The 21,448-nt window shown below is 46.0% G+C and overlaps 1 protein-coding gene across 1 annotated transcript in view; it reads left to right on the top strand.

Annotated features, from left to right (window-relative positions):
* LOC134352522 (calpain-8-like) overlaps positions 1-21,448 on the top strand; it is a 197,783-nt gene that overhangs the window by 118,899 nt on the left and 57,436 nt on the right. Inside the window, exons 9-15 of the mRNA XM_063059788.1 lie at positions 232-386; positions 6,499-6,662; positions 7,458-7,469; positions 13,793-14,031; positions 16,515-16,551; positions 17,487-17,543; positions 18,668-18,713. Of these exons, the coding sequence (XP_062915858.1) occupies positions 232-386; positions 6,499-6,662; positions 7,458-7,469; positions 13,793-14,031; positions 16,515-16,551; positions 17,487-17,543; positions 18,668-18,713 (710 nt within the window). The remainder of the gene's footprint in view (positions 1-231; positions 387-6,498; positions 6,663-7,457; positions 7,470-13,792; positions 14,032-16,514; positions 16,552-17,486; positions 17,544-18,667; positions 18,714-21,448) is intronic.

Genomic DNA, 21,448 nt, shown 5'->3' with positions numbered 1-21,448 from the left:
AAGGCTTGGTCAACTTGGACTAAAGGATCAGTTTCCATGCTCTGTGACTTTATAACACCCCACAGCTTCTGCCTGACCTGCTAAGTACTTCCAGTCTTTCTGACAATGATCATAAGACAGGTCCTAAAATACTTTGGTGACCAAGAGGTGTCTTGTGTTGAGGCGCTTAATGTCTTTGTGGGTTAGAATGTCTTAGCCCCGACACTTTAACCTTGTTCCCATCTCATGCAGGATCCCAGCGGATGTTCTCGTTGCAAACTTCACTTCAGTAGAGTTGTGCAGTCTCAACCCTCCCTGCCAGCACATTACCGATTGCATTTGGGCACTCACCACCCATGAAGGGATGTGGATGGCTGGAATAAGCGCTGGTGGAAACATTAACAGTGGTACGGCAGGGGGATGGAGCATGGGGTGGGAAGTGGGGGGAGCATATCACCAGCAGTGGTGGAGAAGTTACTGCGAAAAGTCCCAGAGGACAGGATTAATCTGCACCTGGTAAGGCAGGGTTTAGCCCAACTGGTAATTGGTTTATTATTGTCATGTTACGAGATACCATGAAGATCAGTACTTTGAGGTAGTACAAGGGAAAGTAATGACAGAATGCAGATTATACACGCTTAGTGGCTATGTTATAGGCATAGCTGCTCGTTAATGCAAATATCTAATCAGCCACAAACATGAGGAAATCTGCAGATTCTGGAAATTCAAGCAACACACATCAAAGATGCTGCCTGGCCTGCTGCGTTCACCAGCAACTTTGATGTGTGTTGATCTAATCAGCCAATCATGTGGCAGCAACTCAATGTGTAAAATTGAGTTTAGGAGGTGAGAGGTAATGTTGCAGCTGTATAGGACCCTGGTCAGACCCCACTTGGAGTACTGTGCTCAATTCTGGTCGCCTCACGACAGGAAGGATGTGGAAGCCATAGAAAGGGTGCAGAGGAGATTTACAAGGATGTTGCCTGGATTGGGGAGCATGCCTTATGAGAATAGGTTGAGTGAACTCGGCCTTTTCTCCTTGGAGCGATGGAGGATGAGAGGTGACCATTGAGTGTGGGTCTTCAGGCTCCTGTACCTCCTCCCTGATGGTAGTAACATCAAGAGGGCATGTCCTGGATGGTGAGGGCCCTTGGTATAAGATGATGAGAGGCATTGATCGTGTGGATAGTCAGAGGCTTTTCCCCAGGGCTGAAATGGCTAGCATGAGAGGACATAGTTTTAATGTGCTTGAAAGTATGTACAGAGGAGATGTCAGGGATACGTTTTTTATGCAGAGAGTGATGAGTGTGTGGAATGGGCTGCCGGCAGTGGTGGTGGAGACGGAAACAAGCTTAGAAAAATTGGGGGCTATGGGTAAAGCCTAGGTAGTTCTAAGGTAAGGACATGTTTGGCACAGCTTTGTGGGCCGAAGGGCCTGTATTGTGCTGTAGGTTTTCTATGTTTCTATGTTTAAAAGCAAGCAGTCATCAGAATGGGGGAGAAATGTGATTGAAGTGACTGAGACTGTGGAATGACTGTTGGTGCCAGGTAGGGCGTGGTCAAAAACTGCTAATCTCCTGGGAATTTCACGCACAACAGAGTTTAAGGAGAATAGTGCAAAAAAAAACCAAAAAAAAATCTAGTCAGCAGAAGTTCTGTGGGTAAATATTAATGAGAGAAGTGAAAGAAGAACAGCCAGATTGGTTCAAGCCGACAGGAAGGCGACAGTAAATCAAGTAACCATATATCACAACAGTAATGTGCAGCAGAGCATCTTTAAACATATGTCGAACCTTGATGTGGATGGGGTGCTGCAGCACAAGACCACAACATACATTTAGAAGTCACTTCAGTAGATCGAAAGGAACTTTATAAAGTGGCCACGGAGTACAGTGTTAGAGTTACAGAGAAAGGGCAGTGCAGGCAGATGTAGGCAGTGAAGGCGAAAGGGACAAGACAAAGTAGATTGTGAGGTCAAGGGTTCATTTTTATTGTACAAACAGTCAGTTCAGGAATTATCTAACAGTGGGAGAGAATTTGTCTTTGAGCCTCGTGGGGCAGGTTTTCGAGTTCTTGTACCTTGTCCTAATAGGAGGAGGAAGAAGGATGTTTGGGTAGGGTGCAGTCTTTGATTTAATGTTGGCCTTGATTCTCAGATTCTGTTGGACTAATTGGATTGAGTTTATTGAAGAGGTGACAAAATGTGTTGATGATGTCGATGCAGTCTGCCTGGACTTGAGTGAGGCCTTCAACAAGATCAACAAAAGTGGGTAAGAAGCTGAGAGCCACAGGATTCAGGTTGGCAAATTGGTTTGGTAATAGGAAGCAGAAGGTGATGGTGGAGGGCTGTTTTTGTGATGTAGTCTGTTTCCAGTAGTGTACCACAATGCCTTATACATTCATGAGCTGAATATGAATATAGGAGGTGCAGTTACTGACTTTGCAGTTGACACAAAAGTTGGTGGCATTGTTGATGGTGATCATGGTTTACAGAATCAGGTTTATTGTCACAGTCTTATATGGTGGATTCAGGTCAGTTGGGCAGCCATTTATTCAGGCCATTTGGACCATTAGAGACCAAAAGACAAAGGAGCAGAATTAGGCCATTCAGCCTGTCGAGTCTGCTCCACCATTCCATCATGGCTGATCCCGGATCCTACTCCACCCCATACACCTGCCTTCTCGCCACATCATTTGATGCCCTGACCAATCAGGAAACTATCAACCTCCACCTTAAATATATCCACAGTCTGTGGCAGAGCATTTCACAGGTTCACTACCCTCTGGCTAAAAAAATTCCTCCTTACCTCTGTTCTAAAGGGTTGCCCCTCAATTTTGAGGTTGTGCCCTCTAGTTCTGGATACCCCAGCCATAGGAAACATCCTCTCCACATCCACCCTAACTAGTCATTTCAACATTCGGTAGGTTTCAAATAGATCTCCACACATTCTTCTAATTTCTAGTGAGTACAGGCCCAAAGCTGCTAAGCACTCCTCATATGTTAACCCCTTCATTCCTGGAATCATCCTTATAAACATCCTCTGGACTACAATGACAACACATCTTTTCTGAGATATGGGGCCCAAAACTGTTGACAATACTCCAAGTGCGGCCTGACCAGTGTCTTATAAAGGCTCAGCATTATCTCCTTATTTTTATATTCTATTCCCCTTGAAATAAATGCCAACATTGCATTTGAGTTCATTACCACAGACTCAACCTGTAAATTAACCTTCTGGGAGTCTTGGACAAGGACTCCTAAGTTTAGGACAACTGAAAAACTAAATCAAGAAAATATCCATTTAATTCGGACACTATGCCACTTTATTGAGGCAGGAGATCGTTGCCAGTTTCTACCTAACATTAGCCACGTGCACTCGCATGTCTGTTAGACACAACATGCTCCCTGCTTGGAGCGAACAGCTTTTAAATAGCATCAATTGTGTGTGTTGTGCTCAAAGAGCAGTGATTTTTGGCACTGGTGATGGATCACTGTGGTTTCAAGCATTTAGGCTTAGAGACATCAGAAACAGCTGGGAGTGAAAATAAAATGATTTCACTACTTCAACATGTTAGAAACCATGAAGAACTTGAAGGTATCAAAGATCATCTTGAATGTTACAATGAAATGAAGATTTGGAGCATGCAATCGTCGATAGCATTACATGAAGGCAGTCCGTTATCTGCAGTAGGTGTCTGCATTGATTTTGCTCATTACGTACACTGGATGAATTCCTCTGTTGATAACTATTAGGAACTAATACATAGGTTTATAGAACTGTTGATAGTGTTCTACTTTGTTCTGTATTTTATTTAAATACCTTTTTAACTATTTCCATTAAACTTCAGCTAATTGGGGGAGTCACTTAATTGGGCCAAAATCTACTGGCCCCGATGTGTCCCAATTAACTGGAATTCGCCGTATAACGTGAAGTTTGTTGCCTTGAGGCAGCAATGCAGTGTTAAGACATAAAACTACTATAAATTACTAAATCAATAAAAAGTGCCAGTAAAGTGAGGTAGTGTTCACGGGTTCATGGACCATTCTGAAATCTGACGATGGAGGAGAAGAAGCTGTTTCTAAAATATTGAGTGTGGGTCTTCAGGCTCCTGTACCTTCTCCCTGAAGGTAGTAACATGAAGAGGGTATGTCCTGGGTGGTGCAGGCACTTGGTGATAGATGCCACCTTCTTGATTAATTAATAAAATGGCAGAGGACTGGCATATAGAATTGAATCTGTTAAATATGAGATGATGAACTTCGGGAGGAATAATAAGGGTGGACCATAAGACCATAGGACATAGGAGCAGAATTAGGCCATTCAGCTCATCAAGTCTGCTTTGCCATTAAATCATAGCTGATTTATTTTCCTTCTCAACTCCATTGTTCTGTCTTCTCCCCATAACCTTTGACAACCTGATTAATTAAGAACCTATCAATACCCCTTTAACTATACTCATTGACTCGGCCTGTGAGGCTGTCTGTGGCATTGATTGTGGGTAGATTCACCACCCTCTGGCTGAGAGTTCACTAATTTTCTTTGAAAGAATGCCCCGAGTATGTTTTACATCTGGTACAGTGTTTAGGTTTAACATTGCACTTAAGAGATAATGATTCTAGCAGTTCAATAATCTCAGCATTACACTGGAGGTCCACAGCGAATGCCTTGGGAGCATTGAGGAATGGAAGGACCTTGTGTATTAATTCGAGGAAAGATTTTCTTCACCTAGAGAATAACTGGAATCTAGAATGCAGTCCCTCAGCATGGGAGTGAAGATCGTAAGACTTAGGAACAGAATTAGGCTATTCGGCCCATCAAGTCTGCTCCACCATTTCATCATAGCTGATCCATTTCCCTCTCAACCCCATTCTCCTTCCTTCTTCCCATAACCTTTCATGCTCTGACTAATCAAGAACCTATCAACCTGCACCTTAAGTACACCCAATGACCTGGCTCCACAGCCGCCTGTAGCAATCTCAGAGCAGAACAACGCCCACCCCCCATCCCATCTCTGTCTCCACTGATGCCCTTGGGTACGTGGGTTGAGGCAAGTACCATCCCAGCAAGAGCCACAACACTGGGCAGGTGATGACTCTCTGCACTAGGTACCTGTAGACACTGCACTGGATAACTAAGGGCTCACTGCAGTGGATAACTGGGGACTCACTGCATAGGCACTGTCACCCTTTTACTGCAGGAGTGAGCTGGGTTTGGCAACATGCCACACTCTAGAATGTCTTCCCACGCAATGCCGATTGCATTCCTCGGCCTGCCCTGACAGAGTTGGAGAGGGAGGGAGCCTTTCTGCTCTTCCTAGGGTGGTTGTGTGGGGGTGGGGGGAGGTAAGGGCTTGACTGATGTGTTGGAGGTCGGGCTGTAGTTTCACCAGCTCGACCCTTCCTTCTCACCGCGTCTCTCTGCAACACATTGAGACAGACAACATGCACACAGGCGCATCAACCCATCAGTTCACAAAGTAACATTTATTATCAGAGTACACACAACCCTGATTCGTTTTCCTGTGGGCGTACTCATCAAATCTACAGAACAGTAACTGTAAACAGGATCGATGAACAACAAACTTTTCAAATGCAAATATAAATAAATAGCAATAAATAAGAAGAGCATGAAATAACAAGACGAAGAGTCTTTAAAGTGAGACCATCAGTTGTGGGAACAGCAGAAACAGAGTGAGTGTAGTTATCCCCTTTTGGTTCAAGAGGGTTGAGGGGTAGTAATTGTTCTTGGACCTGGTGGTGCAAGTCCTGAGGCTCCTGTACCTTCTACCTGATGGCAGCAGCGAGGAACGAGCATGGCCTGGGTGGTGAGGATCTTTGAAGATGGATGCTGCTTTTCTACAGCAATGTTTCATGTAGATGCACTCAATGGTTGGGAGGGATTTCCCATCATGCACTGAGCTGAATCCACTACCTTTTGTAGGATTTTCCACTCAAAGGCATTGGTGTTCCTGCACCAGGCTGTAATGCAGCCAGTCAGCACACTTTCCACCACACATCTATAGACTTTTGCCAAGGTTTTTGATGACATGTCGAATCTCCGCAAACTCCTCCACATTCCCATCCACTCCCCCCAGGTTCGATCTCTCATCCACACACTGAAGGCAGTTTATAGGCCAGCCATGATCCTGGCTGCTGGAGCAGGATTGAGAGCCAAATTGGTATTGGTTTATTTTTGTAATATATTGAAAAAGTTGTCTTGCATACCCTTCATACTGATTAAATCATTACACAGTGCATTAGCATACCACACGACAGAACACTAACACTGCAGAATGAAGTGTTTTATAAGAAGTGCAGTACAGGTAAGCAAGAAAGTGAGGCCAAAAGTCTGTCTTAACCTACACGATCCAGTCTGGTAAGAGTAGGTAGCAGCTGTCCTCGAGCTTGGTGGCCTGGGGTGCTCCAGTGCTCGGTATTTTACAGGCGCTGGATCCTTCCCTCAAACTGAACTTGTGAACTCGCTGATGTTTCTCTTGTGTCCCTTCTGCTCCTACCAGACCAGTTCTCGAGAAACCCGCAGTACAGGCTGACACTGCTGGAAGAGGATGAGGAACTGCAGGACGGCAAGCCCTGCTGTACCATCAGTGTGCAACTGCTGCAGAAATACGGTCGCAAGAAGGACGGCTCTAAGCACCTGTACATTGCATTCAACATCTTCACCGTGAGTAAATCAGAGAGCATCACACACACCCACGCATGTACACGCTCGCAGTGCACACACATACACATTCACAGTGCACACACTCTCACACACACATACACATTCACAGTGCACACTCTCACACACACACGTACACGCTCACAGTGCACACACTCTCACGCTGACACGTGTACATACAGTGCACACACTCTCACACACATATACACATTCACAGTGCACACACTCTCACACACACATACACATTCACAGTGCACACACTCTCACACACACACGTACATGCTCACAGTGCACACACTCTCACGCTGACACATGTACATACTCACAGTGCACACACTTTCACACCCACCCTCACACTCCATAGGAACTGAAAGGTTGAAAGATTAGTTTTATTTGTCACATGTACATCAAAACGTTGAAACATACAGTGAAATACATCAACGATCAAGACAGAACAAGAATGTGCTGCAAGTGTCGCTATGCTTCTGGCACCAATATAGCAAGCCTACCAGTCACTAACCCTCACCTGTACATCTGGAACATCGGAGAGTATATTTTAGTGTCTCTGTGAGTGTGTGTATGCATATTTCAGTGTGTGTGTATTTCAGTGTACGTATGTATTTCTCTGTGTGTGCATTTTGTGTGTGTTTTTCAGTATGTCTGTGTATTTGAGTGAGTGTGTGCGTATTTGAGCATGTGTGCATTTTGTGTGTATTTTTCAGTTTGTGTGTGTATTTTGTGTGTGTTTTTCAGTATGTCTGTGTGTCAGGTTCTAACTCTTTGCTCTTCCTGTTACAGGTCCCACAGCAGGTATGTATCCTGTGACCCTGACACTGGCCTGAATCCTATCAGATATAATTGGACCTGGTCCTTTCCCTCTCTCCCACCTCCACACATCCCCTGCCTTACCTGCACACAGCCTCCCTTGGTCACATTTACATCAACACCCAGCTCATCTCCTTCGCCAGCCCTCCCAACGCTCTTCCCTTCATTAAACAGATTTCAACATACACCACCCCAGACCCTGATATCCCAACCCTGACTGGCTCCTCCTCTGGTGCTAGTTTTCATGGGTTAATGGTCCATTCAGAAATCGGATGTTGGAGAGAAAGCAGCTATTTCTAAAATATTCCCCCACCCCACCCACAGTTATTCTCACCCACTGGCAGAAACCACAACAGTACTCACGAATATTCCCCCACCTCACCCACTGGCAGAACCACAACAATACTAAAAATATTTCCCCACCTCACCCACTGGCAGAAACCACCATGGTACTAATGAATATTCCCCCAGCTCACCCACTGGCAGAAACCACCACGGTACTAATGAATATTCCCCCAGCTCACCCACTGGCAGAAACCACCAAAGTAATAATGAATATTCCCACACCTCACCCACTGGCAGAAACCACAACAGTACTAACAAACATTCACCCACCTCATCCAATGGCAGAAGCCACCATGGTACTAACGAATATTCCCCCAGCTCACCCACTGGAAGAAAGCATCACATTACTAATGAATATTCCCCCACCTCACCCACTGGCAGAAATCACAACAGTAGTAACAAATATTCCCCCACCTCACCCGCTGGCAGAAACCAGCAAGGTACTAATGAATATTCCCCCACCTCACCCGCTGGCAGAAACCACAACAGTAGTAACAAATATTCCCCCACCTCACCAACTGGCAGAAACCACAACGGTACTAATGAATATTCCCCCACCTCACCCACTGGCAGAAACCAGCAAGGTACTAATGAATATTCCCCCAGCTCACCCACTGGCAGAAACCAGCAAGGTACTAATGAATATTCCCCCACCTCACCCACTGGCAGAAATCACAACAGTACTAACAAATATTCCCCACCACCTCACCCACCCACTGGCAGAAACCACAATACAATGGTACTACAACCCCATCACCCACTGAATATTCCCCCACCACTCACCCAGTACTGGCAGAAACCCAGAAACCACAACGGTACTGATGGTACCTCACCCACTGGCAGAAAGCACAACAGTACTAACAAATATTCCCCCACCTCACCCACTGGCAGAAACCACAACAGTACTAACAAATATTCCCCCACCTCACCCACTGGCAGAAACCAGCAAGGTACTAATAAATATTCTCCCACCTCACCCACTGGCAGAAACCACCACGGTACGAGTGAATATTCCCCCAGCTCACCCACTGGCAGAAACCAGCAAGGTACTAATAAATATTCTCCCACCTCACCCACTGGCAGAAACCACCATGTTACTAACGAATATTCCCTCAACTCAGCCACGAGCAGAAACCACCACTGCACTAATGAATATTCCTCCACCTCACCCACTGGCAGAAACCACTACAGTACTAATGAATATTCCTCCACCTCACCCACTGCCAGAAACCACTACAGTACTAATGAATATTCCTCCACCTCACCCACTGCCAGAAACCACTACAGTACTAATGAATATTCCCTCACCTCACCCACTGCCAGAAACCACTACAGTACTAATGAATATTCCCTCACCTCACCCACTGGCAGAAAACACAATGGTACTAATAAATATTCACCCTCCTCACCCACTGGCAGAAAACACAATGATACTAATGAATATTCCCCCTCCTCACCCACTGGCAGAAACCACCATGGTACTAACAAATATTCCCCCACATCACCCACTGGCAGAAACCACTACAGTACTAATGAATATTCCCCCACCTCACCCACTGGCAGAAACCACAACGGTACTCACGAATATTCCCCCACCTCACCCACTGGCAGAAACCACTACAGTACTCACGAATATTCCCCCACATCACCCACTGTCAGAAACCACTACAGTACTCACGAATATTCCCCCACCTCACCCACTGGCAGAAACCACAACGGTACTCACGAATATTCCCCCACATCACCCACTGGCAGAAACCACAACGGTACTCACGAATATTCCCCCACATCACCCACTGTCAGAAACCACTACAGCATTAACGAATATTCCCCCACCTCACCCACTGGCAGAAACCACAACGGTACTGATGAATATTCCCCCACCTCACCCACTGGCAGAAAGCACAACAGTACTAACAAATATTCCCCCACCTCACCCACTGGCAGAAACCACAACAGTACTAACAAATATTCCCCCACCTCACCCACTGCCAGAAACCACAACAGTACTAACAAATATTCCCCCACCTCACCCACTGCCAGAAACCACCACGGTACTAATGAATATTCCCCCACCTCACCCACTGGCAGAAACCACCAAGGTACACATGAATATTCCCCCACCTCACCCACTGGCAGAAACCAGCAAGGTACTAATAAATATTCTCCCACCTCACCCACTGGCAGAAACCACCATGTTACTAACGAATATTCCCTCAACTCAGCCACGAGCAGAAACCACCACTGCACTAATGAATATTCCTCCACCTCACCCACTGCCAGAAACCACTACAGTACTAATGAATATTCCTCCACCTCACCCACTGCCAGAAACCACTACAGTACTAATGAATATTCCTCCACCTCACCCACTGCCAGAAACCACTACAGTACTAATGAATATTCCCTCACCTCACCCACTGCCAGAAACCACTACAGTACTAATGAATATTCCCTCACCTCACCCACTGGCAGAAAACACAATGGTACTAATAAATATTCACCCTCCTCACCCACTGGCAGAAAACACAATGATACTAATGAATATTCCCCCTCCTCACCCACTGGCAGAAACCACCATGGTACTAACAAATATTCCCCCACATCACCCACTGGCAGAAACCACTACAGTACTAATGAATATTCCCCCACCTCACCCACTGGCAGAAACCACAACGGTACTCACGAATATTCCCCCACATCACCCACTGGCAGAAACCACTACAGTACTCACGAATATTCCCCCACATCACCCACTGTCAGAAACCACTACAGTACTAATGAATATTCCCCCACCTCACCCACTGGCAGAAACCACAACGGTACTCACGAATATTCCCCCACATCACCCACTGGCAGAAACCACTACAGTACTCACGAATATTCCCCCACATCACCCACTGTCAGAAACCACTACAGCATTAACGAATATTCCCCCACCTCACCCACTGGCAGAAACCACAACGGTACTGATGAATATTCCCCCACCTCACCCACTGGCAGAAAGCACAACAGTACTAACAAATATTCCCCCACCTCACCCACTGGCAGAAACCACAACAGTACTAACAAATATTCCCCCACCTCACCCACTGCCAGAAACCACAACAGTACTAACAAATATTCCCCCACCTCACCCACTGCCAGAAACCACCACGGTACTAATGAATATTCCCCCACCTCTCCCACTGGCAGAAACCACCAAGGTACACATGAATATTCCCCCACCTCACCCACTGGCAGAAACCACAACCGTACTAACAAATATTCCCCCACCTCACCCACTGGCAGAAAGCACCGCGGTACTCATGAATATTCCCCCACCTCACCCACTGGCAGAAACCACTACGGTACAAATGAATATTCCCCCACCTCACCGACTGGCAGAAGCCACAATGGTACTAACGAATATTCCCCTAGCTCACCCAGTGGCAGAAACCACCACGGTGATCCTATTTATTTCTTTCTTGAGATACAACACAGAATAGGCCCTTCCAGCCCTTCAAGCCACACCACCCAGGAAGTCCCCATTTAACCCTAACAGGACAATTTACAATGACCCATTTACGTACCAACCGTACGTCTTTTGACTATGGGAGGAAACTGGAACACCTGGGGAAAACCCACACATTTCACAGGAAGGACGTATCGATGACGTCTCAACTCCGATGCCCTGAGCTATAATAGCAATGCATTACCGTAGTGCCCCAAGCCAACACGGATCAGTGTCAAGAGCCATCTTAAATCAGGTGATGCCAATCAAAGACTGTTTCCAACATTCGAAGAACAGTGTCCAGCTCCAGGCTTGGACCTTTGGAGGAGGGGGAGCTGGATCACCAGAGGGGTGCTAACATCTCCTTTGCAATGGTGGCAACGACCCTGAGCTCTCCCCAGTCAGAGCGTTATGGGGATGGAATTGGAATTGGTTCATTATTGTCACATGTACAGTCAAAAGCTTGTTTTGTCGACTGTTCATACAGATCAAAGGAGGGTGGTGAGTGTGTAGAACGAACTGCCAATGGAAGTAGTGGATTTGGGTTCAATTTCAATAAAGAGAAATTTGGATAGGTACATGGATGGGAAGGACATGGAGGGCTATGGTCCAGGTACAGGTCGATGGGAGTAGGCAGATAAATAGTTGACGGACTAGATGAGCCGAAGGGCCTGTTTCTGCACTGTAGTGTTCTCTGACTGTAGATCATTCACAATGTATTGAGGTAGTACATGGTAAAACAATAAGAGAACGCAGAATACAGTATAACATCTCAGATAAAGTTGGCGATAAGGTACAGGGGCATAATGATTGTGGGGTAAAGAGTCCATCCTGTACTAGGAAATAGTCTTAGAACAGTGGGTAGTAGCTATCCTTGTGTTGGAGTGTAAAAGGGGGACAAAATCAGAAAGGGTGACAGATACAGGACTGAAGGCGTTATATTTGAATACACGCAGTATAAGGAATAAGGTAGATGAACTTGCAGCATAGTTAGAGATTGTAGTGGACATCGCTCAATCATGGCTGAAAGAAGATTATAGTTGGGAGCTTAACGTACAAGAACAGACAGGTAGGCAGAGGGGTTGGGGTGGTCTGTTGGTGAAAAATACCAAATCCTTTGAAATAGGTGACATAGGATTGGAAGATGTAGAATCCCAGAGGGTAGAGTTAAGAAACATAGAAACATAGAAACATAGAAAATAGGTGCAGGAGTGGGCCATTCGGCCCTTCGAGCCTGCACCGCCATTTATTATGATCATGGCTGATCATCCAACTCAGAACCCCACCCCAGCCTTCCCTCCATACCCCCTGACCCCCGTAGCCACAAGGGCCATATCTAACTCCCTCTTAAATATAGCCAATGAACTGGCCTCAACTGTTTCCTGTGGCAGAGAATTCCACAGATTCACCACTCTCTGTGTGAAGAAGTTTTTCCTAATCTCGGTCCTAAAAGGCTTCCCCTCTATCCTCAAACTGTGGCCCCTCGTTCTGGACTTCCCCAACATCGGGAACAATCTTCCTGCATCTAGCCTGTCCAATCCCTTTAGGATTTTATATGTTTCAATCAGATCCCCCCTCAATCTTCTAAATTCCAACAAGTACAAGCCCAGTTCATCCAGTCTTTCTTCATATGAAAGTCCTGCCATCCCAGGAATCAATCTGGTGAACCTTCTTTGTACTCCCTCTATGGCAAGGATGTCTTTCCTCAGATTAGGGGACCAAAACTGCACACAATACTCCAGGTCTCACCAAGGCCTTGTACAACTGCAGTAGTACCTCCCTGCTCCTGTACTCGAATCCTCTCGCTATAAATGCCAGCATACCATTCGCCTTTTTCACTGCCTGCTGTACCTGCATGCCCACTTTCAATGACTGGTGTATAATGACACCCAGGTCTCGTTGCACCTCCCCTTTTCCTAATCAGCCACCATTCAGATAATAATCTGTTTTCCTGTTTTTGCAGGTAAATTTTCCCTCGTGTGTGGAAACTGGGGGAGATGATGAGAGTGTGAGGATAAAATTAGATCGGTGTAATTGGGTGGTTGGTGGTCCTCACAGACTCAGTGGGCTGAAGGGCCTGTTGCTGAACAAAACACAGAATGGTATAACACTGCAAACAGGCCCTTCAGCCCATCATGTCAGTACCAGCCACAATGTTAAAAGAATCTAATCTCATCTACCCATATCATGTTTACATGTCTAAAGTCCTCAGAAACACAACTACTGTGCCTGTTTCTATCACCTGCCCTGGCAGTCTGTGTAAAAATCCTTGCCCCACACATCTCCCTTAACCTTTCCCCCTCTCACCTCAAAGCTATGCGCTGTAGTGTTTGACATTAATTCCCTGGAAAAGCGATTCTGACTCTCTATCAGCACCACTCATAATTGTATAAAATTCTATCAGCCTTCACCACTGCAGAGAAAGCAGCCCAGGGTCTGTTCTGCTATTGCACACAGCCATGACTGACAGATTCCTTCAATCCAAAATTATTCCCCAAAGTATGTAGAGAGGATCTCCCCCTTTGGCCGTACGTTCTTCCGTTGGAATCGGCCAGTGTTCAGTTCGGGTTCTTACATCAACACTCGGTCCGTGTCAAGGCAACTGCAACTTCCCCCAGGACAGTATTTGATTGTGACATCCACCTTCAACAAGAACGAGGAGGGGGAGTTCTTCCTGCGCATCTTTGCAAAGAAGAACAACATGTCAAGGTACTACTGCTTGGTCAGACCCATAGACGTAACCTCACTGAATTAACTTGTACTGCTGCCAAGACAACCCCTGTATGATGGAGATCACAATACCTACTGCTGGTGATGTATTACAGAGTGCTATCAAGTTGTGAGAGAGTAATGTTCTTCTTGGGAGCACCCTACAACATGTCACCAGAATACATTGTGCACCCTCTTTGTAACAGACAGTATCTGGGTTTAAACCCCAGTGTTTTAACCGCCCCCCCATGTTTCTGGGTTCAAACCCTGTTTTTCTAGGTTTAAACCCCATTGTTTCTGCATTCAAATCCCCAGTGTTTCTGGTTTTAACCCCATTGTTTCTGAGTTCAAAACCCCAGTGTTTCTCGTTTTAACCCCATTGTCTCAGGGTTCAAACAGATACTATTTCTGGTTTTAACCCCATTGTTTCAAGGTTCAAACCGCCAGTATTTCTGATTTTAACCCCATTGTTTCTGAGTTCAAACCCCCTCTGTTTCTAGTTTTAACACCATTGTTTCAGGATTCAAATCCCCAGTGTTTCTGGTTTTAACCCCATTGTTTCTGAGTTCAAAACCCCAGTGTTTCTGGTTTTAACCCCATTGTTTCTAAGTTCAAACCACCACTGTTTCTGGTTTTAACCCCATTGTGTCTAAGTTTAAACCCCCAGTATTTCTGGTTTTAACCCAATTGTTTCTGGGTTCAAACCCCCAGTGCTTCTGGTTTTAACCCCATTGTCTCTGGGTTCAGACCACCAGTGTTTCTGGTTTTAACCCCATTGTCTCTGGGTTCAGACCACCAGTGTTTCTGGTTTTAACCCAATTCTTTCAGGGTTCAACCCCCCTCCAGTGTTTCTGTTTCATATCCCATTGTCTCTGCGTTAACACCCCCAGTGTTTCTGGCTTTAACCCCATTGTCTCTGAGTTCAAATCCCCAGTGTTTCTGGTTTTAACCCCATTGTTTCTGGGTTCCAACTACCAGTGTTTCTAGTATTAACCCCATTGTCTCAGGGTTCAAACCCCCAGTGTTTCTGGTTTTAACCCCATTGTTTCTAAGTTCAAACCACCACTGTTTCTGGTTTTAACTCCATTGTCTCTAAGTTCAGACCCCCAGTATTTCAGGTTTTAACCCAGTTGTTTCTGGGTTCAAACCCCAGGTGCTTCCAGTTTTAACCCCATTGTCTCTGGGTTCCAACTACCAGTGTTTCTAGTATTAACCCCATTGTCTCAGGGTTCAAACCCCCAGTGTTTCTGGTTTTAACCCCATTGTTTCTAAGTTCAAACCACCACTGTTTCTGGTTTTAACCCCATTGTCTCTAAGTTCAGACCCCCAGTATTTCAGGTTTTAACCCAGTTGTTTCTGGGTTCAAACCCCAGGTGCTTCCAGTTTTAACCCCATTGTCTCTGGGTTCCAACTACCAGTGTTTCTAGTATTAACCCCATTGTCTCAGGGTTCAAACCCCCAGTGTTTCTGGTTTTAACCCCATTGTTTCTAAGTTCAAACCACCACTGTTTCTGGTTTTAACCCCATTGTCTCTAAGTTCAGACCCCCAGTATTTCAGGTTTTAACCCAGTTGTTTCTGGGTTCAAACCCCAGGTGCTTCCAGTTTTAACCCCATTGTCTCTGGGTTCAGACCACCAGTGTTTCTGGTTTTAACCCCGTTCTTTCAGGGTTCAACCCCCCTCAAGTGTTTCTGTTTTAAATCCCATTGTCTCTGGGTTAACACCCCCCCCCCGTGTTTCTGGTTTTAAATCCATTGTTTCTGGGTTCGAACCCGCAGTGTTTCTGGTTTTCACCCCATTGTTTCTAGGTTTAAACCCCCAGTGTTTCTGGTTTTAACCCCATTGTTTCTGGGTTCAAACCCCCAGTGTTTCTGGCTTTCACCCCATTGTTTCTGGGCTCGAATTCCCAGTGTTTCTAGTTTTAACACCATTGTTTCTGGGTTCAAACCCCCAGTGTTTCTGGTTTTAACCCCATTGTTTCTAGGTTCAAACCCCCAGTTTTTCTGGTTTTAACCCCATTGTTTCAGGGTTGAAACACCCAGTGTTTCTGGTTTTAACCCCATTGTTTCAGGGTTCACACCCCCAGTGTTTCTGGTTTTAACCCCATTGTTTCAGTGTTCAAACCCCCAATGTTTCCAGTTTTAACCCCATTGTTTCAGGGTTCAAACCCCCAATGTTTCCAGTTTTAACCCCATTGTTTCAGGGTTCAAACCCCCAGTGTTTCCGGTTATAACCCCATTGTTTCAGGGTTCAAACCCCCAGTATTTCTGGTTTTAACCCCATTATTTCTGGGTTCAATCCCCAGTGTTTCTGGGTTCAAACTCTCTGTTTCTGGATTAAAATGTCCAGTTCTTCTGGATTTAAATTGTTCCCAATCTACTTTTGAATCTGTAGGCATTTTGTCTGTTAGTAACCAGTAAACAGAATGTGATGTTATATGTTTTTATATTACCAGTGTTGTAATCACTGTCTCCTCTTTCACAGAGAGAATGGCCTCACCGTGAGCACCTTTGATCCAAAGGTACTTAGGACATAGAACTTACAGCACAGGAACAGGCCACTTAGCCCCAGTGTTGTGATGAACTGACTAAAAACTGATCAAAAACACCCAAACACTAAAGCCTTCTACCTACACAATATCCATTTCCTTCCATCTTCCTTGCATCCATGTGCCTATCCAAACATCTCTTAAAAGCCTCTAATGTTTTTGCCTCTTCCAGCATACCAGGCATCCACCACTCTCTGAGTAAAAATTTTACCCCTCACCTCCTCTTTGAGCCTGCCCCCCTCACCTTCAGTGTAAGTCCTCTGGAACAGACATTTCTACCCTGCGAAACACATACTCCCTTTCTACTCTATCCATGCCTCTCATAATATTATAAACCTCTATCAGATCTCCTCTCAGCCTCTACCACTCAGTTTGATTGCCACACAACCCGTTTATCCAGCCTCTCATGCCCTCTAAACCAGGCAGCATCCTAGTAAACCTCTTCTGAACCCTCTCCATTGCCATTATGATCTAGTGTCACTCTGAGATCTTGCTGTGCATTCATTACCTGCTGGGTTTCCCATGATGCAACAGTGACGGCACCTTGTTGCCCGGTAAGACCAGTGGGGCACCATAGGAATACAAGACTTCCATTCCTGCCAGAGTTGTTGTGCTCGGCCTCTCACGCCCGGGTGGGTGATGTCTGTGTTTCCTGGGGTGAGGGGGGTGTGTACCCGAGTGGGGTGTGGAGCTGGTCACAAGCTATGTCACTATTACCACACAGGTGCAAAACCAAACCTACAGTCCATCATTGAACCAGACGTCCCTCTTGCCTGGTGTTGGAGGGGCAACAGGTCCTGAGCAGAGAACTTCAGCCAGGCTAGTATTGTCCTTCCTCTCCCTCACTCTGGCTAACGCCTTCCGTTCTGGGATACCACAGGTTCAAGACTTTTCCCTCATTGTTCCAGGTTGATCGGGTGGATACTCCTGTCACTGGTCAAAGCGCCCCAGAATTTCTGAAAGAGGTACGTGTTAACCTGCTAAAATGCCCAATTCTATTATCTGTTGAAAGAGATGTAAAGTCAAGGAAGTTTGTAGACATACGCTCAAGTACAGTGAAGTACATGTCGAATGGAATACTTGCTTTCAGCAGCATCACCCGTAGAGACAACACAAAGGATATGAATTATATCAGATAGTGGAGTGAAGGCATTAGTGCAAAATAAAACCAGTCAGATTCAAGCCGACGGTGGTCTGTAGCATTCCGTTGCTGAGCTAGGGTTAGACTTGTGCAGGTCACTTGAAGAACCTATTGGTTGCAGGGAAGAAGCTGTGGTGTGGGTGTTGCCTTCTTGAAACTTGCTTCTGTGCCCTTGCCCTCTGGTAGCAGCAAGATGAGGGCATACCCCAGATGGTGGGGATCCTCCTGTAGGTGCTGTCAGTGGTGAGGACAGCTGAGCCCATGATGGACCAGGTAACATCCACTGTTCTCTGCAGTCCTCTGCATTTGAATTGCCGCACCATGCCATAATGCAGCCAATCACGATACTTCCAACAGTTCATCTGTAGAATTTTGTCAGACATTTGTACAAATTCCTTAAACTTCGAAGAGAGGAGAGGCACTGGCTGCATTTTTTGTGCACTTGCTCCAGGATTGGTCATTTGAGATACTAACACCATGGAAGGAGCCAGGTGGTCATTGCTGACTCCTGAGGACAAGTCTCACTGCCTCTCCTGCAACCTCTTTTCCCGCACACATTCCCCATTAACTCCCTTTTGATTCATTTTGGGGTTTCAGTTATAGTAATCAGCTGCTTGAGATGTGGGAGGGGACTGGAGCACTCAGAGAATCACATGTGATCACAGGGAGAATGTGGGGATTCCACACAGGGTCAAGATCAACCCCAGATTTCTGGAGCTGGGCGGCAGTGGCTCTAAATGCTGTGCCAGCATGTTGCCCAGGTCTGTGCCAGATGCAGGGGTTGGCCTGTTTTTCTATGCCCAAGTGACATCTGGGACTTCATTCTGGTTCTGACTGAAGGGACAGAAAACGTCTCCCTTGAGCCCAGGTTGTCACAAAGCTTATCCTGCTTGTTAGTCAGACATGTTATTAACAATCTCTCTCTCTCTCTCTCTCTCACTGTTACAGAACCACACCCTGAGTGCTCCAGAGTTCATGGATTTCTTCAATTCAGGTTTGTGAGACTGTTCTCCAGCTAATAGAGTGACCATAACCCAATCATTGGCCAAAAGCTTGAGTGACACAATCCCCAAGCATGCTTGGCATAATACTCAGCCAATAGTGTTACTCTATAGCCATTGGCCAATAGAGTAAGTGTGGGACTTGTTCCCCATGTCGTAGTCTAAGCTGGTCCACCCCCCCCCCCACAGCTTACTGACCAATAGTGGAAATGATCAGTTCCCTAGCCAATAGCACAGGGGAGTGACTAGTTTCACAATTAATCATGTACAGGAAATGACCACCTAGATATTTTCCTTCAGGAGACCCTGACTGATTTTTGAAATAATTCTCTGCACACTACAACTATGATACTTCCAACAGTTTCCTGATCTGTCCATGGGTTCATGCAGCATGGAGACAGTTACCTGATCTGTCCATGGGTTCATGCAGAATGGAGACAGTTACCTGATCTGTCCATGGGTTCATGCAGAATGGAGACAGTTTCCTGATCTGTCCATGGGTTCGTGCACAATGGAGACGGTTTCCTGATCTGTCCATGGGTTCATGCAGAATGGAGACAGTTTCCTGATCTGTCCATGGGTTCATGCAGCATGGAGACAGTTTCCTGATCTGTCCATGGGTTCGTGCAGAATGGAAACAGGCCCTTTGGCCCTTCTGGTTCACGCCAATCAAATGCTCATCTAACCTTTTGCCACCATTTGTCCTATATCCTTTCTTTTCCATGTACCTGTCCAACTGATCTTTAAAAACTGTCATTGTACCTGCCTCAAACACTTACTCTGATAGCACACCACAGTTTTCCCCCTGAATGCAATGTGTAATGAACTGCATGAACACAAGTTGTTCACTGTTCACTGTACCTGGGTACATGCAAAAATAGTTGACCAATTGCAGTTCCACTGTTCACTGTTCACTGTTCACTGTACCTGGGTACATGCAACAATAATTAACCAATTGCAGTTCCACTGTTCACTGTTCACTGTACCTAGGCACGTGCAACAATAATTGACCAATTGCAGTTCCAAAAAGTAGCCAAGAGGACTTGACATGGATAGCATCCTGCGACAGTGACAAGGATCTGTGCCTCTGGCCAAGTTGTCCCATCACTGGCATCTACTGAACAGTGTGGAAGGTTGACCATATATCCTGCCCACAGAATTCACAACAAGGATAACCCTACTGATATTGCTGAGCAGACTCGATGGGCCAAATAGCCCAATTCGGCTCCGATGTCTTAAATCACATGATTATGGTGCGATCAGATATTGGAGAGAGTTGCCAACAGCATCACCAAGTGATATCTACTTGTTATTACAAGTCCTGCCTGGCGCGAGCTGAGTTTATTGTTGTGCACAAGTAGGGAGAGGTATAGGTACAGTGAAAAATGTTCTTGTAGAAGCAACACAGGCAATATGAGTATTGTGTTCATTTCTGATCGCCTCATTATAGGAAGGATGTGGAAGCTTTAGAGCTGGTGCAGAAGAGATTTACCAGGATGCTGCCTGGATTAGACAGCATGTGTTATGAGGATAGGATGGGATTTTCTCTTTGGAGTGAAGGAGGATGAGAGGTGACTGATAGAGATGTATAAGATAATAAGAGACATAGACAGCACGGGCAGCCAGCACCTTTTCCCAGAGTGGCAATGACTAATACAAGAGGACAAGTGACTGGGGGAAAGTATCGGGGCAATGTCAGAGGTAGATTTTGCACAGAGGTTGGTGGATAAATGGAGCACTGCCAGGGGTGGTGATAGAGACAGATATGTTAGGAACATTTAAGAGAATCTTAGATGGGCACGTGGATAAAAGAGAAATTAAGGGCTAAGTAGGAAGAAAGGTTATATTGACCTCAGAGTAGCATTGCGAGTCAAAGGGCCCGTACTGTTCCATGTTCTAATGCACAGAACATAACTTATATAAGACTGAACAAGACATTAATGCAAACAAGACACAACCAGAAACACGTCCGTGAGAGTGTCAGAGGTGGCTAATGGTTTTCTGATGTTAGGATTGTGCAGACAGTTCAAGACCTGATGGTTGAAGGAAAATAACTGTTCCTGAAGCTGGTGGTGTGGGACTTCAGCCTCCTACACCTCCTGCCCACAAGAGGGCTAAGCCCAAATGGTGGGATTCTCAATGACAGATGCCACCTTCTTGAGGTAATGCTTCCTGTAGATACCGTCAGGGATGGAGAGGCTGTACCCATGATAGACTGGGCTGTGTCCATTGCACTCTGCAGCCTCTTGCATTCGTGTGTGTTGGAACTGCTGTAGTAGGTCATGATGCAACCGGTCGGGATACCTTCTACAATGTACAGTATCTGTAAAGTTTGTTACAGTGTTCGGTGATATGCTGAACTCCTACAGTGACCACTCCCTCTGTGTCTCCCTTGTCAGCTCTTCCCGCCCCACCACTCCTTACCATATACTGACAACTTAACCCTGTAAAGACACCAGGCGTAAAACTCAACCCTACACCTCCTCTCTCACTACCACCTAAACTACCCTCCGGGTGAGGCAAGCATTGCCCCGCGCCTCCTGAAACCCTCTCCTGCTACAATGGGTGCTCCCGATGTGGCCTCTCCTATGTCGGCAAAACCCTAGCGTAGACTGGGAAATCATTTGGTGGAACTCCTGCTCTCTGTCCTCAGTGGCCATCCTGATCTCCAGATACCAGCTATTTCAACTCCCCTTCCCATTCCCACACCTACCTGTAGTCCTCAGCC

This window comes from Mobula hypostoma, chromosome 10 (genome assembly GCF_963921235.1).
Source record: "Mobula hypostoma chromosome 10, sMobHyp1.1, whole genome shotgun sequence".
NCBI lineage: Eukaryota > Metazoa > Chordata > Chondrichthyes > Myliobatiformes > Myliobatidae > Mobula > Mobula hypostoma.
This window is presented reverse-complemented; position numbering and strand designations above follow the sequence as displayed.